Genomic DNA, 16,511 nt, shown 5'->3' with positions numbered 1-16,511 from the left:
CATGAACAGACGAGCGTTGTTCCCTCTCTCATTCGTGGTTCGACTCTTAATTATGAAGTAATTACATAGTTCAAAGGAACTACATTAAGGAACTAGTTCCTTTTTAAAAAAGAAACGAGAATGATCGATCCGCTACGTGAACTAGATTGCCCAACTCTAAAAATAAATGACCGATCCAAGGCAGTAGATTTAATAAGGTAGCCCCATTCGCAATTGATTACAACAAACAACCGTTGTCGAACAATGATATGTCAAAAAACAAACCGATTCTTATGAGTTTTTTCACAAATTGATATAGAAAACTTTAATAAATGTATTGACAAATAAGTTTTTTTTCAACATTCACCGATTTCCATTCATAATTCTGTATTTTATTCTGTTGTTTTTAAATTACAACAACATTTTTGACAGCTAATTGTACAAACAGCTGTGCTGAGGCGGCTACCTTATTCAACCTGCCTAATCTAAAAGCGTTTCGAATGCTGCGTATAGGGGAGACAAAAGAGATTAGCCGATGAAGACCTGATTGAAACGAAAATCGAAGGCACTCATCAAAGTTTACGAATAAGTGTGAAGCATAATGTCGTAGAACTCGTCATGTTTAGAACGCAGGCAAAGAAGAAAGAACAAAAATGGATTGTTTCATTCCGTTCCGTTCTTTCACGTTCGTTTTTTTCGGGTTGCCACATCTGCTCAAGTTCATTTGTGCATTGATGTTAATTGGTCTGTTCCAGTACTTTTTTTAAATTGTAAATCTAGTAAAAAAACAGTTTTGGAACGAAAAACTAGTAAAAATGTCAAAATTTGATGGCAATACTTCGAAATCAACACAACAGCCAGACCGAAGTTGGCATTCCCAGTTACCATTTACCTCGGCCAAATTTCCCGAGTAAAAAGTTTACAAAGGATCTGGAACCGAACTAATATGTTACGTTTTAAATCATGAATAATTTATCTTCATTTACCAGACAAAATTTTTAAATCATCTATTGTCATGGCATAATAACACAAGGCATAATTCCAATGTTTTTATATGGTCTGTTCCCGTACTGCAAGAATCTACTACTTTTTACTACGATAACGAATTTTTCCTTATGATATCGAAAAAATATAGGAAAATCTTGCAGATCTTGTACTTTTGACATGACAATTATGGAAGGTAATCTCTGTTCAGCAATTGATAGTCTGTTGCAGTACTTTTTTAAATAAGTAAATCTAGTAAAAGAGAAACATTTCAAAATTGCTCTCAGAATACAAAATAAGTTCCGTTCCAGAACCTAAAAGAATCTACTAATTTTACAAGTTTTGCAACTTTTTACTCAAAACCGTTCCTCAACCCACAAAAATGGTAAAACTTTGAATCAAATTTAAGAGAGCACAAAACAAAATGGCGTTCTCTTTGTAAACTTTTTACTCGAGAAATTTGGCCGAGCAAAAATGGTAAACAGGAATGTCAACTACTGATTGGCTGTTAAGTTGATTTTGAAGTATTGCCATCTAATTTTGGCATATTTACTACATTTTCGTCCTGAGGTGAATATGCTATTAATCAAAATTTATTATGAAAACATTTTTTTCCCTTTTTTGAGTACGGGAACTACCAATGGTTGTAATGTTGATGTTAAAGACAATTATATCTTTTTTATTGTCCCGTTTATTGTTTTAAGCGGTGTACACACTATCATTATTGACTGTCAACTTTTTTATCGATTACTGACTGCCCAACAACCATAAATATTTTTGTGGTTGCCTGATAAATGACAAACATGTGAGGCCACACTATCAAACAAGCACAATTTGGGCAAGAGTGCCATTCAAAAATGCTAGTGTGTACTATCATTTTTGACTGTCAACTTTTTTATCGATTACTGACTGCCCAACAACCATCAATATTTTTGTGGTTGCCTGATAAATGACAAACATGTGAGGCCACACTATCAAACAAGCAAAATTTGGGCAAGAGTGCCATTCAAAAATGCTAGTGTGTACACCGCATTATTCTTGACAAATGTAAACCTACTTTTATAACAAGGCAACTATGTCATCAATTCCCTTTACATAGCACACCAACTTAACGGCGTCAACAAATTCAATGACGCTAGCGACGCCATTTTGCCGACATAAATTTGGGTTGGCAACGTACGCCACCTAATGCAAATACAGAAAGTCGATTAATCGATTAGTCGAAATTTGATTTACTTATCCCTAGTACGCAGTGCTGCCAGTTAAATTTCATGAAAAATCGTCAATTTTTCGGAAAAAAATCGACATAATCGGCATTTGTATTTTTAAAAATCGGCAAAAAATCGGCAGCATATAATTTATAAATAAATTCATATTTTTTTGGTTTATAACAAATCAATATTGTTTATTACATTAAAAAATATAACAAATTCAATTCTGTATAAAAAAAATAACATAAAAGATTCATTTTTCTACAAAAATTGTAGATTTTTCTAAAATATAGTAATTATTATGTACACTAGTGAGATCTTTCAGATTTACGTATAACAGAGTGTGATATTAAGGCCATAAAAATAACTTACAAACTAGTACATATTTTTATTACACATTTTTAGTAATTCATTATCAATTTTGATATTAAAACAATTTGAATTATTTAGTTTGAGGTAATCTTTAGAATAAAGAATCCCTTCCAATGAATCATTCTCAAGTGAGCTTCTAATTTTAGTTTTGTTAAGGTTTACCTGATTAAAAATTCGTTGCACATTTGCTGTGGAGGGTGGAAGAACCATAATTCTTTGTACAAATTTAGACAAAACTGGAAAAGCTAAATTGGAGTCCCCACGTTAAATTTCGGAAATTTTTTTCCAAAAACTTTTTAAATTATATTCTGCATTTTCAAAAATTTCTTCAAAATTCAGAAAGTTTAACTCCCTAAACTCGGAGTCTAAAGATTGCCTCTCAGTTTCAAAAATAAAATCGGGGAATTCTTTTAAAATATCTAGAAAAGAATTATTGCCCTTCTTCATTACTCTTCCAGGATCAATAAGTTTTAAGCATTTAAATGAATGTAAATTAAAATCAAAACGTTTTAAAACGTTTCTTCAAAATTCAGAAAGTTTAACTCCCTAAACTCGGAGTCTAAAGATTGCCTCTCAGTTTCAAAAATAAAATCGGGGAATTCTTTTAAAATATCTAGAAAAGAATTATTGCCCTTCTTCATTACTCTTCCAGGATCAATAAGTTTTAAGCATTTAAATGAATGTAAATTAAAATTAAAACGTTTTAATATATCTGACAAAAAATGCAGATATCTAAGCCATTGAAAACGGCTGCGCCGAGTCGCCGATAGTTATAATGATTTAAAGCTGCCAATTTTATATGTTTTTTATGGTAACGCCGTATTAAATTATAAAGTTAGACAATTTGTGTCGATTGTTGAAATATCGGCAATTCTAAGGCAAAAATCGGAAAATCGACATTTTCCATTTTTTGAGTGAAAAATCGTCAAAATGCCGATAAATCGGCAAATATGGCAGCCCTGCTAGTACGCCAGTACGCCACCTAAATGCAAAAAAAAGTATACATAATTTGATAAGAAGCGGAAAGAAAAGGTGAAAAAGCTGAAATTATTTTATAAAATTGTAATTTGAAGAGAGAAAATAATGCTAATCAGTTCAGGAATACAACGGGAAATAAGATTTCATTAAAGTTCGTCCAATTATCAGTGAAAATATACAGTAATAATCCGTTGCCGGAACCCAAGTCGTCGGCTAGTCAGTCATTCATAGAAGTTGAGAGTAGAGAAAAAGTGTGTGTGTAAAACTTAAAAAAGAACAGACAAAATGGAAGCACCCACAACAGTCGATACGGCGCCTATAACTGGCGGTGTAGCTCCCACACGTGGACGCGGTGGTATGCGTGGATCATTTGAACGGGGACGTGGCAGGGGTATGGGTAGGGGTCAATTTTCTGGTATGGGAGGACCTGGTGGTTTCTCTAGCCGGGGTGGTTATGGAGCACGTGGAGGCGGCGGTGGTATGGGAGGTGCACCGATGGGCTATCCACCACGTGGTGGTTTTGCTCCCAGAGGAGCTCCACCGATGCGCGGAGCTCCCGGTATGGGTGGTCCAGGCGGATACTCGGGCAGGGGTGGTTTTCAAGGAGCACCCAGGGGTGGACCACCAATGCGAGGAACCGGACGTATGCCAATGTACACACAACGTAAGTATACACTATTAAGACACATGAAAACTACTGATGTGATTAGAAACATTTTTGGACGCTGCAGAGCCGAAACAACACACCGGTGTGGATAACAATAAAACTATCTCACCGGTGCAAGCATCAGCTAATAATCAAGTTGTTGCCATAAAGGAGGATAATGCGGCGGCCACAACGGAAGTTGCAGCCCCTGCTGCAACTCAGGAAGCAGATCCCAATGCAGTGGTGACGGCGTCAACTGCCCCCTTGGTTAGTAGTAAACCACCCCTAATGGGTACATCACCAAATTATCGTGGTCGCGGACGTGGTGGCCCTAGAGGTGGAGGTCGTGGAGCATATAATCCACACAATGGTAGCACCGGTGGTATGATGTCCATGCATGGTGGTGCTCCAATGCAAGAACATGGTGGTATGGTGCGACGTGGTGGTCCACCAAGAGGACGTGGTTCATACCAGGGTGCTGGTATGACACGTCCCCCAATGCACCAACAGACGCATGCATCTAACTCACAGTCTGCACCAATGTCACTGAAGCGTGGAGCTCCTGGTGGTCCTCCTGGACCTAAACGTGGACGTTATGAATCTGGTCCATATTCTCAGAGAGCACCTGCGCCCAAATATCATCAACCTCCACATATGGCCCAGCAACCAGCTGCTAATTATGGTGTCGCTCATCAGCCAGCTCCACCACCACCACAAAGGTAAGCTAATCAAAACGGTTCTGTAAATGAAATGAGATTTTGAAATTTATGTGCTTATATTCTGTTTTTCAGTCACCATGGCTATCCACCTCATGTTGCAGCGCAAACAATGGATCCTTATGCCCAGTCATATGCTGCTGCACCACAGGCCCAAACCACATATAATGGTTATGCGCAGACATCAACCTATCCCCCGGCACCAGCGCATGCAACAACACATCAGGCCAACAGTGCCTATGCTGGTGGTGAATACGATCAAAGTCAATATCAAGGATACAGGTAAATATTTACAATCCCGATAATTTAAATATTTAGATTAACGACGTCACTTTTGGATCCCTTGAAAAAAGTCTTAACCTATCAATTAAAGTCTTAACTTATTAATTATTAAAAGACTTAACTAATGTGTTTTGTTATTTGTTTAGTTCTACATACGGTCAACAAGATACCCGCTATCAAACATATGGTCAAGATTATACACAACAGTATGGTGCCCCAGCTGTTGATTATAATACATCTCAGGCAGATTACTCCCAACATGCGCAGCAAACATACGATGAACGCGCTTACGCCGGTTATGGTAAGTACAATTAAATCTTTTTCTTTGTCATTCTAATAGATTATGTATTGTTTTAAATATTACTTTCCACAAGGGGTTATTTCAGTTTAGAAAATATGTTTTCTGATAGAAGATTTTCATAGCAATAAAGTAATGCAGACATATCTTAAACGATAAACAAAATTAGAATTTTAAAATTATATAATCACAACTTGCTATTTATATTTCATAATCTGTAAAAACGGCTTACAAAAGAAATATGTGATGATAAATTTAAAAAATTGTTCTATACTTATTTTTATTGACTCAATACGCGATTATCTTGTAAATGTGCAAGAGGTTTAGAAAGTAGATCAAGTGAAAGTTAGTGGTATAGGGGAAGGTGCTTAACCTCCAGGCAGTTCAAGGCCGCGATCAAATTTTGATAAGTTTTAATGAATTCTAAGGAATATTTCATTTCTTGACAATAAGAACAAAGAGGTAGAGGCAGTACCAAACATAGGATGTTTGGTATTGAAGTATCATTCTATATAAATATGACATATTGGTACCATAAAATGGTAACCCTCATTTAAAAGTAACGCGGTATTTTCCGTATGTTCAAGGTCCTTATTTTCAAACCTAGATGTGGCTTGGTTCTTCCTCCTAGCAATTAACCACGGTACAAATAGCGTTAAGGTATTTTGAATGTAAAAATTTCCCCAGTGCATGTATGCGCTGTCAATTTTCAGTCAGGGTAACGACCGCATTCGTTCGGCGTCCCAACGAGCATTTGGGTTTATTTACCAAGTTTTAGCGAAATTGTACGCCTCTGAACCGATAGGGCTGTCGAATGCGGCTTTATTGTCGACGAATATGTGGAATGTGTCGATGTCTTTTTCGTGGGTCTTTTCCAGGATCTGGCGCAGAGTGAAAATCTGATCAATGGCGGATTTGTAGGTATGAAGTCGCATTGGGACCATACCAATGCGGCTTCATACCTACATAATGCCATTGGTCATTCACTTCAGTCGTTCATGCCGTACGCTGGATAGCACTTTATATGCGATGGGAATGAGACTTATTCCTCTATAGTTGGCATATATCGTCTTGCCTTTTTTTGTGCACAGGAAGCTGACCGGTGGTCAGCGGTCTTTAATAGTTCAGCTGATAATTCATCCTACCTTCTTCAACCGACCTTCTTCATCGTTACTATTTGATACCAGAAGCTTTGCAAAATGCTCCTTCCCGATGCCCAACACGCTATCTGTATCTGTCACCAGGTTTCCATCTTCATCTCTATAGGAAGATGTGCCTGGCTTCGGTTTAGTGTTTCTCCTTTACTCCCAATAATTCTCCATCACATTAAGTGTTGCTACTGTCTGCAGGGTTGGCCTATACGCTGTGTTTTGCTGAAGTTTGTAGGGAATGGGCAATCCATTGCCATTTGGCTTCTATATTATAGTGACAAGGAGTGCTTTCGTCAAGCAGGTGGGTAAGTTGAGCGGAGTAGGCTTCTTGTATCTGTTGTGTTTGCAGCTTTTCGACGTCGACTTTCCGTGTTACATTAGATCGCTTGAATCTGGTGCTGCTAACTACCGTATTTTTTCCCCTCACAATTTTTTACGTTAAAATCTCCTAGTAGAATTTTAATATCCCGTAAAATATGTCTGTTCAACTTTGTCTTCTGTATATAAGACTGAGTTGGAAGAACCTCTGGAGACGAGGTATTTTATTCTCTTATTAACCATAAATCCGCCGCCAAATTCATGTCTCGTTTCATGGCTGCAATTATACAGTCCGTAATCATCTGATTTACCTACGCCAGTCTCTTTCCAGTAGATCCGCCAAGGCGAAAACTGCGCCTGTTCCGTTCAACGTGCGCCCATTCCAAGTGCAGATTCGCAGTTCTTTATACTTTTTCATAGTAGGAGGGGACAACTAACTCGACGCCTTAACTCTTTTTTTTATAGTTCTTAAGGGGGAACTCGCGGCACATATTAGCCTATCATTTCAACAGGTGATGAAAGTAGCTACCCCAGGTGACACCAGTGTCCACAATTGAGATGAAAAAGGGACCAAGATAAGCGTGGGCTTGGTATCCCTACGTCAGAGCCCTTAGTGTGGGCAATTTACAGAATATTTCTTCAAGGAGTATTGGTTCTTTAGGCAATTTTTTATATGCCCTAGGAGTGATTTTTTAATGAGTGGATATTTTAAGATTTTCTTATTCCATCTGCTGCTGGGTCATTATAATAATATTTTCTGGAGGGTTTTTAAAGACAAATTTCTGAAGGACAAAAATAATCTTAAGTGTGAATTTGTTGAATACACATTCACAAGGTCCAACTAAATGGATTATTAACGAATATATTCGGGAGAGCCCACAAAAAAGTCTGTATTCGGAAGACTAACAGAGTTCTACATGGGGATTATTAAAAAATAATTGATCATTCTGATTGAATGTAGTTACGAAGGGGTGTATCATAAACATTTGAATCCTCGCTGTCAGCTATGGCACCCAACAGTGTCGTCGATTAAAGTAAAACTCGGTATCCTTTGTATCGTCATTGTAGGAGAAGAGGACGGACGTTCTACGTCTGTTTACAAAGCAGTATGGTGGAGGGTGCAAAAGTACCGTAGGTTATTCAAAGTATGTGAGCGCTTTTGGGATTTCCCCATCTTGAATCTTAATATATTACCAGATCTGAGTTCTTTTCATGGTATATTATATGTAGAGAAATATCCTTCAGGAGGTGATAAGACATATATAAACTATGTCCTACGTCTATTTACAAAACATAATGGTGGAGGGTGCAAAAGTACAGAAGGTTATTCAAAGTAGGTGAGCCCTCTTGGGGTTTCCCCCATTTTGTCTTTTCATGGTATATTATATGTAGAGAAATATCCTCCAGGAGGTGATAAGACTTATATCCTGGAAATAGAAGAGACTCCAAGAATCGAAATATCCAAATATAAATAGCAAGTATTGTAATTAGTATTTGATTTCACAATATATACATAAAATATTGGATCATATTAGGGTTTTTGTATTCCATGTGGAAAGTAAACAGTTAAAATATTATATATATATATATATATATATAAAACATAGTAGTATATTTTTGTAAATAGTTTTAAAATTAACATAACATATTGTGTAAATATTAACAAAAAATTTCTTGTGTTGTTTGGTCAAACAAACCAAAAACAAAAAACAACAATTGTATCTTTTCATCAAAAATCAACCAACCACCAACCACAGACACGCAGTCATATCAACAGAGTTATTCAAATGCGGGCTATTATTAAGTCAAAAAATATGGTAATGAAATTTTGAAAAAAAGAAAGAATATTAAAAAAATAATAATAAAATACAACAACACTATTCTCAACACAAAATACGCTGTGCGTGCCGATGATATAATACTACATAGCCTACAACACATATGTTTGCTGCAACCAACCAACCATCCAAAGCAACTACAAGATATATTAACTTTAAATATATATGTATGTATAGCCAAAAAAAACAAACATCCATTGAGTAATGCCAAAAAAAAAACAAACAAACAAAATCCAGAAGTTTGAAGTATATATATTAAGTCGTCGTATAGTGAATTGTGGATTGGCTGGCTGGCGTCGTTGTCATTTCGGCTATATATTGGTCGTCATCATCGTCGTCTACGTTATTCATCTATCGTCCGTTGCAACCAAAATATGCATGATCTTAAAGAATGGTAAATGAAAAAAAAAAAAATCATTTAAAAAAGGAAAACAAAGATCGTCGTCGTATATTATTGAATAGTAGTCGTAGTAGTTATATACTTCTTATATTTATCATAAACAAAAGAGACGCAAAAATATGATGTTATAAAACTATGTCAGACACTTTATATTTTTAAGTGATAATAACAGAAAAACCAAGATAATTTTATAAGCAAAAAAGTGTCTAAAATTGTATTTCTTTACTTTTTGAAAAACTAAAAAAAAAATCCCAAATTAATATTACCAATCAACTGAGACGACCTATACCTACACCCATCAACAGAATCAATCACATCCTTGTTTGATATTGGTAATATTTTAATTATATGATATAATATTGTTTTAATTTAACCCCATAGAATCTAATAATAACAATGATGGACAAAGCAGTAACTCCTGTACTCAGTCGATAAATAAAATAGAAAACAAATGTTTAATTTTTTTCTCTCGCCTATACATATATTCTTAAGGAGTTTGTAATATTTTTTTACTAAATTGACTATTTTTTTCAATCTATCTATCTACCCCTTTCCCCCTATTTTTTTCAATTCAAACTTGGCAATGCAATACTAAATCTATTTAAAACTATTTCTACTCCCAACAAAAAATACATATTTTATGTACTTTATTTTGACACAAATAAAAACAAAAAATATATATTATTAATAATAAGAGATTATTGTTTCAAATGAAAGAAAATTTTTTGTTTGTAAATTTAAGTTAAACAACAAAACAGTTTTATTGTTTTATTTTTGTTTTATCAACCAGCCCACAAAAATTTTCCCCATAATATTGCATTATAATCTAATGATAAAAAAAAAAAACATTTATATATATTATTTAATACATGTTCGCATAAACAAAATATATATTTTGAAATGACCAGCAATTTTTCATGAATAAGTTTTTATTTTCTTACCCTCCTTCCTCTTTTTTAGTGCAGCATAGCAATTATGATGAGTTGTATTTTATAAAAAAAAATAATAGTACTTAAAAGACTGGATTATCATGCATTTTTCCAAACATGACAAAGCCTAGCCAGTTACTTTATTAGGTGACTTTGGTTTATTGAATAGAGAGTAGACATGCGGAAAAGACGACAATTGTTCAAGCAGTTACAATAGTATGGTTTTAGAAATGTAGTAGACCCCATACATGCATTTTTCTCACTTGGAAAATATTTTTGAAAAAAAAATATATTTTCTTAATCCAATACGTTAGGTGTATTTTTAAACTCCACCCTGTTTTAAATATACACATTAAAATATATTTTTTGGGTACATACAAATATTTTTTAAATCCAACACATTAGGTGTATTTGAATTGTTTTTTTTTTTTTTAATTTGACGGATTGTGTTAGGGCTTAAGGCCCGTACCTAAATTCAGTGCACTGCGTACTTAAATACCCACCTTCTCACCATTATAGGGTTTGTTGAACGTCCGTATTACCCAAACACGGAAGGACCTTATTTACTTGAATGGCATTTCAAAACGGCGAAAATGGATGAAAACATTTTTTTAATTGATCGAAAAATTTTTACAATTATAGAAAAACAAATTTTTTTCAATGTCTGGAATTCTATTAAACAAAATATCCAAAGTACGCATTGTAAATGTTGAAAATCTTCAACTTTATATTTTATACGCAAGGCGTATTTGGGTAACATTCTTTGAAATACATGTATTTAACTTTTGAGGTGAATAAAATCGTACGCATACGCATGTATTTAGGTACGACCCTAAAAAATATATATATATTTTTTAATTCGGGATTTGTGTGGGGCTTTAAAAAAATATTTTTTTTTTAATTCAGGATTTGTGTGAGACTTTGAAAAAATGTTTTTTTTTTTAATTCACAAGTTGTGTTGGGACTAGAATTTTTTTAAATCCACATCTTGTGTGGGGACTTGAAAAAATATATTCTAAATTCCCGATTTGTGTGGGGCTTTGAAACCGTATTTTTTTTTTTAATTCACCATTTGTTTGGGGGCTTAGAAAAAATATTTTTTAATTCATTAGTTGTGTTGGGCCTAAAAATATATTTTTTTAAATCCATGCCTTGTTGTGGGCTTTAAAAATATATTTTTTTAAATCCATGCCTTGTTGTGGTCTTTAAAAATATATATATTTTTAATTTACGCCCTGTGTTGGGTTTTGAAAAAAAAACATTTTTTTTAGAATCCACGCCTTCTTGGGCTTTGAAAAAAAAAATTATATTTTTTTAAATCCACGCCTTGTGTTAGGCTTTGAAAAAAAAAATATTTTTTTTAATCCACGCCTTGTGTTAAGACTTGAAAAAAAAAATTAAAAATACACGCTTTTTTCTTGATTAAATATTTTTTAAAAATCCTCGCCTTGTGTTGCGTCTTGGAAAAAACTTGTGTTGGGACTTTAAAAAAATATATTTTTTTTTAATCCACGCCTTGTGTTAAAACTTGAAAAAAAATATTATTTAAATCAAGTTCCATTTAAGCTCCATGTCATCCCCATTAACCACCAATGATCACTTGGACCCACATCCAGGGGTATGGGCACCTCGTACTGTTGTTGTTTTTACACAATGGGCTTAGGTGACAGATGAGAATGGGTGGATTTCTGAATTTCAGATATGTCAGTCTGTTGAAATCGAGCTATCGAGCTTTCAATATTTAAGACATAGTTTTGAACCTTGCAAGAAAGCGTGGCATTGAAAATGGGTTCAAGTATAAGGGTCCAACTAAGTATTGAGATGGTTCGTCCCACTTTCTGTTTTCCAAAGGGTAAAACATCTTCGCAAACAAAATTTAATGTGGGTCCATGTTTTGAAGCAGGCGTTAGTGGTGGTATTTGAATCGGCATTTTGGGGGGTTCCGGTTTCTTCGGGAGCTAAAAAAAGTCTTTGCAGAATATTTTCAAAAACATAACTTACCTTCAAAAACAAATCGTATTGAAAATTTAAACCTCAGTAAAATTCGAAATACTTGATTACAAAAGTTAAATATTATTCCTTTCGAATTCTATAGAAACCGCCAGTGTGCATTCATCTGACTGATAGATAATCCCTCTTTTAGGTATTGTTAACAATTTTTTTTTTTTAAACACAACTCATCTTAATGTTTTTTTCTTCTTTTCACTATAGCAATAAGTTAAATAGAATATAAAATTATTAATGATAATAAAAATATATATATACAACAACAAAATAAAAAGTCAAAAGTTTTAGTTAATAAGAAAAGAGCATCATAATTATTTCTATCTATACATTATTTTTTCAGTGGAACAAGAAGAATGTTATTAAGTGCGTTACTATAAAACTCAACAAAACGCATGTTTAAACACACATATTTAATAAAATAAAATAAATAATTTAAGCAAACAAAAAAAATCACTTTTGCTTTATATATTTAAAAAATTTAAATTAAATAAAAAATACCAATATGAAAAAAGAAAAAAAACTAAAGTAAAAAAAAAAACGAAACCCAAAACAAACAGAATTTTATTGAAACGAGATCATGAGTAAAACAAAATTAAAACGTAATATAACCAAACCAAAAACAAAAAAAAAAAAAGAGAAAGAGAAACAAATCAGTTAAAGGCAAAAACCCCAACTGTGATAAGTGCAAAAACAATATTATGGGCTATAAGAAAATCCTACAACCAAACCAATTCAAGGTACAAAAATTTAAAAACTAAAACTACATTTTAATGTGATATTTACAAAAAAACTACATTTTACTATAATACAACTAAAAAGACTGATGAACGAAAGCAAAATTCAAATATTATTCTTTTATATGTTAATTTGTTTCTTATAATTTCATGTACATTTCTTTTATTGTTAATTTAATACGTGGAAATGCGTAGCAAAAGCATTTATAATGGAAAATTTTATTCCAAAAACAATACTATATATTTACAACAACAAGTGCAATAACAACAATTTAATTTTTTTTTTTGTTATATCATTTTGTTAATTTTTTTAGTATTTTAGTTTGTAATTGAAATTATTTATTTTAAAGAATAAATGATAAACAAAGACTGACACACGATGCTGGCCATCAAAAATATTAATGAAACACAAATCAAAACATCCTCAAAAAATATATATATAACTAAGAAAGTTTCAAACATTACGTCTCCAAAACAAAACAAAACAAAGAAAAGAAAAAATCAAAGTGAAATAATTACTATTTTAAAAAATTATATATATAAAAGTTTTACAATTGCCAATCACAAGGATTCTTTAAGTATACCTCTCGGCTATCGACTGAAATTACATTTATTATAGATAATTGAAAACAAAAAATGGATACTAAATTTAATTGAAACTAAAGTGCAATTATTTAAACTCATGTTTTATTTATTAATTTTTTTATTATTTTAGTTTTTAATTAACATTATTTATTTAAAGAAAAAAACTTGTCACGATGATGCTGGCCATCAACTATTACCGATATACCAAAAAAAAAATTATAAAAGCAGCAACGTTTTAAACACTATTTCTAATATTATTAATTTAAAAAAAGACATTAGCATTTTATAATTGCCAATGAAGGTTAAAGAATGATTTCCTTAAATTCACTTCGGGTATCATGGACTGAAACTACAATCATATATACAATATAAACCAAGTGAATACACTATTATATAAAGGAAATACAACAAAAAGTTATTTTCACAAGGTAATATTTAAACGTAATTAACCTATTTTGAAGAATGTATGTTTAAAAATTCAAACCTCTACGTGAAATCCTCACAAAATTATTTATATGTAGGTATGATTTTTTTTTTTATAAAAAATTAAGAAAATATCACAAATACAATTTTGCAAATAAGCTACTCCGAACAAAATTTATAAATAAATATGACATCTAAAATCTAGTTTAAATTTTCAAGAGACTATATAGATGACTTTATATTAGAATGCTAATCTTAATCCACCTCTTTAAATTTCTCACAGCTGTTTGCCTACAAAGCCTAGAAACAAAAGTGTAACAAAATATAGCAACGTCTGTTTATTGATGATTATTTATGACCGCACTGATGTCTGGGTATATTGTCAGATCATCCACAGAGTGGCACAGGATCTCCTATTTCTCTGCACTTCTAGTCGGCACCAATTTTGGGAGATTTAGAACAGCCCCGATTAATTCTTCTGATAACCGCAAATATTAAGAATTGAAGTAGTTCGTGGTACACTTCATAGTTTACGGTTAGGTTAGGGATGTACGGTTGTTAGTAACAAGCGTCAACTCGGAGACTATTGTCCATTGTGATCATCCTTTATACCTGAAAAGAGTACGAGAAGATAAGAGAGAGTGGAAGAACAAGAAGTAGAAAGTTGGGAAGGAGGGCCTAGAGGTTGTTATTTTAGCCATGTCAGATTTTGGACAAAGCCTAGGATCTGGTTGGGGTCTATTATAGGGAAGAAGGCTAAATTATCAAATTTCATGTTTCAAACTGTTTATGTCTTCTGCCGATCAGCGATGACATCTACAGAGGATTGTTTCTAGCTCTTCTTTGTCCTCACACAGACGTCAGTAATCCTCTCCGCCGGAGTACCATTTCGAAGTGAGAGATCTAATCTTGCAGTGATCTGTTATGATCCCCACAATGATTTTGATCTTCGGTGAGAGAATTCAGGCCAGATAGCTTTTGAGATTCTGCAACCAGGTTCGATCATCTGTTACCGACTACCTCGCCGTAGAACAAGCGGATTTTGCCAATGAAATAGCCAATGGTTGGTTGCACAGATCTCTCAATTTTTACAGTTTACAGTTTATACTATAGCGGCTATCAAATATTTATTTATTTCTTTCAAAAAAAAAATCAATTTTGGCCGATTTTAAATAAATTGCAAACCATACTACTCCATGTAATAATTAAATCTTAACGACATATTGGACTGGCTATCATCTGACCGGATTCAGTTGGCTTCAGTTTGTCTATACAGAAACCTCAGTCGATATATCGATTCAAAAATTCAAAATTTCCTTTTGTCTGCAGGCAGGTCAAGTTCGAAGATGAGCTATATCGGTCCACGTTTAGGCATAGCTCCCATTTAATAACTTAGTACATTAAGTTCTTATAGGGTAACAAATTTCTCCACTAGAATGATAAATATAGGTCCCATTTTTACTTGTGGCCCCCTGATACTCCCAATTTTCAGCACTTTGGGCATTTTGATCGCGTTTTCGATTGAATTGGCTGTAACTTAGTACTTTATGTTCTAAGTTACAGCCACTAAAGTTATAAATATAGGGGGACCCATATAAGGGCCCTCCAATTTTCGATATTTGCTGAAATTTAGTACATTGGGTTCTTCTTATTGGGTAACAAATTTCTTCACAAAAAATATAAATATAGGTCCCCTTTTTCTGGTAGCACCTCATTAAAACGATACAGCCCAATTTTCAGTATTTTGAGCATTTTGATCACATTTTTTGACCAAATTGGTAGTACTTAGTACTTTAAGTTCTTATTGCGTAGCAAATCTCTCCACTAAAAATTATACATATACAGCCTTATTCTGGATATTCGCTGGGAGATATCTCGCATATAAAAAATTTTTCGCTTTCACATTCTCGCCTTATTCTGAATGAATAGGGAGACGCAAAAATGCGAGATGCAGATTCGAGTTTTCGAAAATGGTGGTTGAAAAAAAGATTCGTGTTGCCATATCGTAAATTAAGTTGCGCTGTGTGTGGCCATATTGTAATTTAAGTTGCAATGTGTGTTGCCCCATTGTAATTTAATTGTGTAATATTTTTCAATATATTATTTATTGATTTTTGTTATTAAAAATTGTTGCTTTTTATTGTTATTTAAACTTTATAGCAATACAAATGTGAAATATCAAGAATCCGCTGTATAAATGCTTTGTAATTAAAAGAAAATAAATTAAAGTTTGAAAATATGGCAACCTACAATATGGCATGTGAAACAGCTGTTCATTATTTTGATGCAATTTGTTGCAACAACTACAATAGATTACAAATAAAAGAACATTTTTTTATGATGGCAAAAACACAACGAATAATAGGAAGAAATCTGCGATTTAATTAATTAATTCACAGTTTATTATTTCACTACATAATTGTGTGCCTTTTTATTTAATTTTGATATTTTATCTCCCCAAATTCTTAAAGTGGTCAGTTATGTTATGATTTGCTCCTACTACTTTATTTCTTCCTTCAAATCATGCACACGATAATTTTGAAAAAAAAAAATATTTTTTGTTCTTTCATAATTTTTATATCAGTTTTTCACTCTTAAGCGGCTCATCAGGCAAATTTGGTTTTTCCATAATTTTTAAAATTTTTTTCTTGAGAGACAGA

General features: G+C 33.1%; 1 protein-coding gene across 2 annotated transcripts; it reads left to right on the top strand.

Annotated features, from left to right (window-relative positions):
* Positions 1-3,800: 3,800 nt before the first annotated feature.
* Positions 3,801-8,746, top strand: LOC133334299 (collagen alpha-1(I) chain-like). Of its 2 annotated transcripts, none has more exons than XM_061542590.1 (5): positions 3,801-4,188; positions 4,256-4,889; positions 4,962-5,168; positions 5,315-5,469; positions 8,693-8,746. In XM_061542590.1, exons 1-5 carry the CDS (start codon positions 3,810-3,812, stop codon positions 8,737-8,739), a joined length of 1,422 nt encoding a protein of 473 aa, XP_061398574.1. In that variant the 5' UTR covers positions 3,801-3,809; the 3' UTR covers positions 8,740-8,746. The 2 variants fall into 2 exon arrangements, with proteins under 2 accessions (XP_061398574.1, XP_061398572.1); XM_061542588.1 differs by having other exon boundaries at positions 4,235-4,889.
* Positions 8,747-16,511: the final 7,765 nt, after the last annotated feature.

Source organism: Musca vetustissima, unplaced genomic scaffold (genome assembly GCF_032173495.1).
Source record: "Musca vetustissima isolate MV318-11 ecotype Yass unplaced genomic scaffold, APGP_CSIRO_Mvet_v1 utg107989, whole genome shotgun sequence".
NCBI lineage: Eukaryota > Metazoa > Arthropoda > Insecta > Diptera > Muscidae > Musca > Musca vetustissima.
The sequence above is the reverse complement of the archived record's forward strand: the minus strand, read 5'-3'. Positions and strand labels throughout refer to the sequence as shown.

Excerpts from the sequence above, each read along its gene's own strand:
- LOC133334299 (XM_061542588.1), top strand. The coding sequence starts at position 3,810 with ATGGAAGCACCCACAACAGTCGATACGGCGCCTATAACTGGCGGTGTA. Across the intron at positions 4,189-4,234 it reads TATGCCAATGTACACACAAC|AAACATTTTTGGACGCTGCA; the intron begins GTAAGTATACAC and ends TGATGTGATTAG. Across the intron at positions 5,470-8,692 it reads ACGCGCTTACGCCGGTTATG|ACACGCAGTCATATCAACAG; the intron begins GTAAGTACAATT and ends CACCAACCACAG.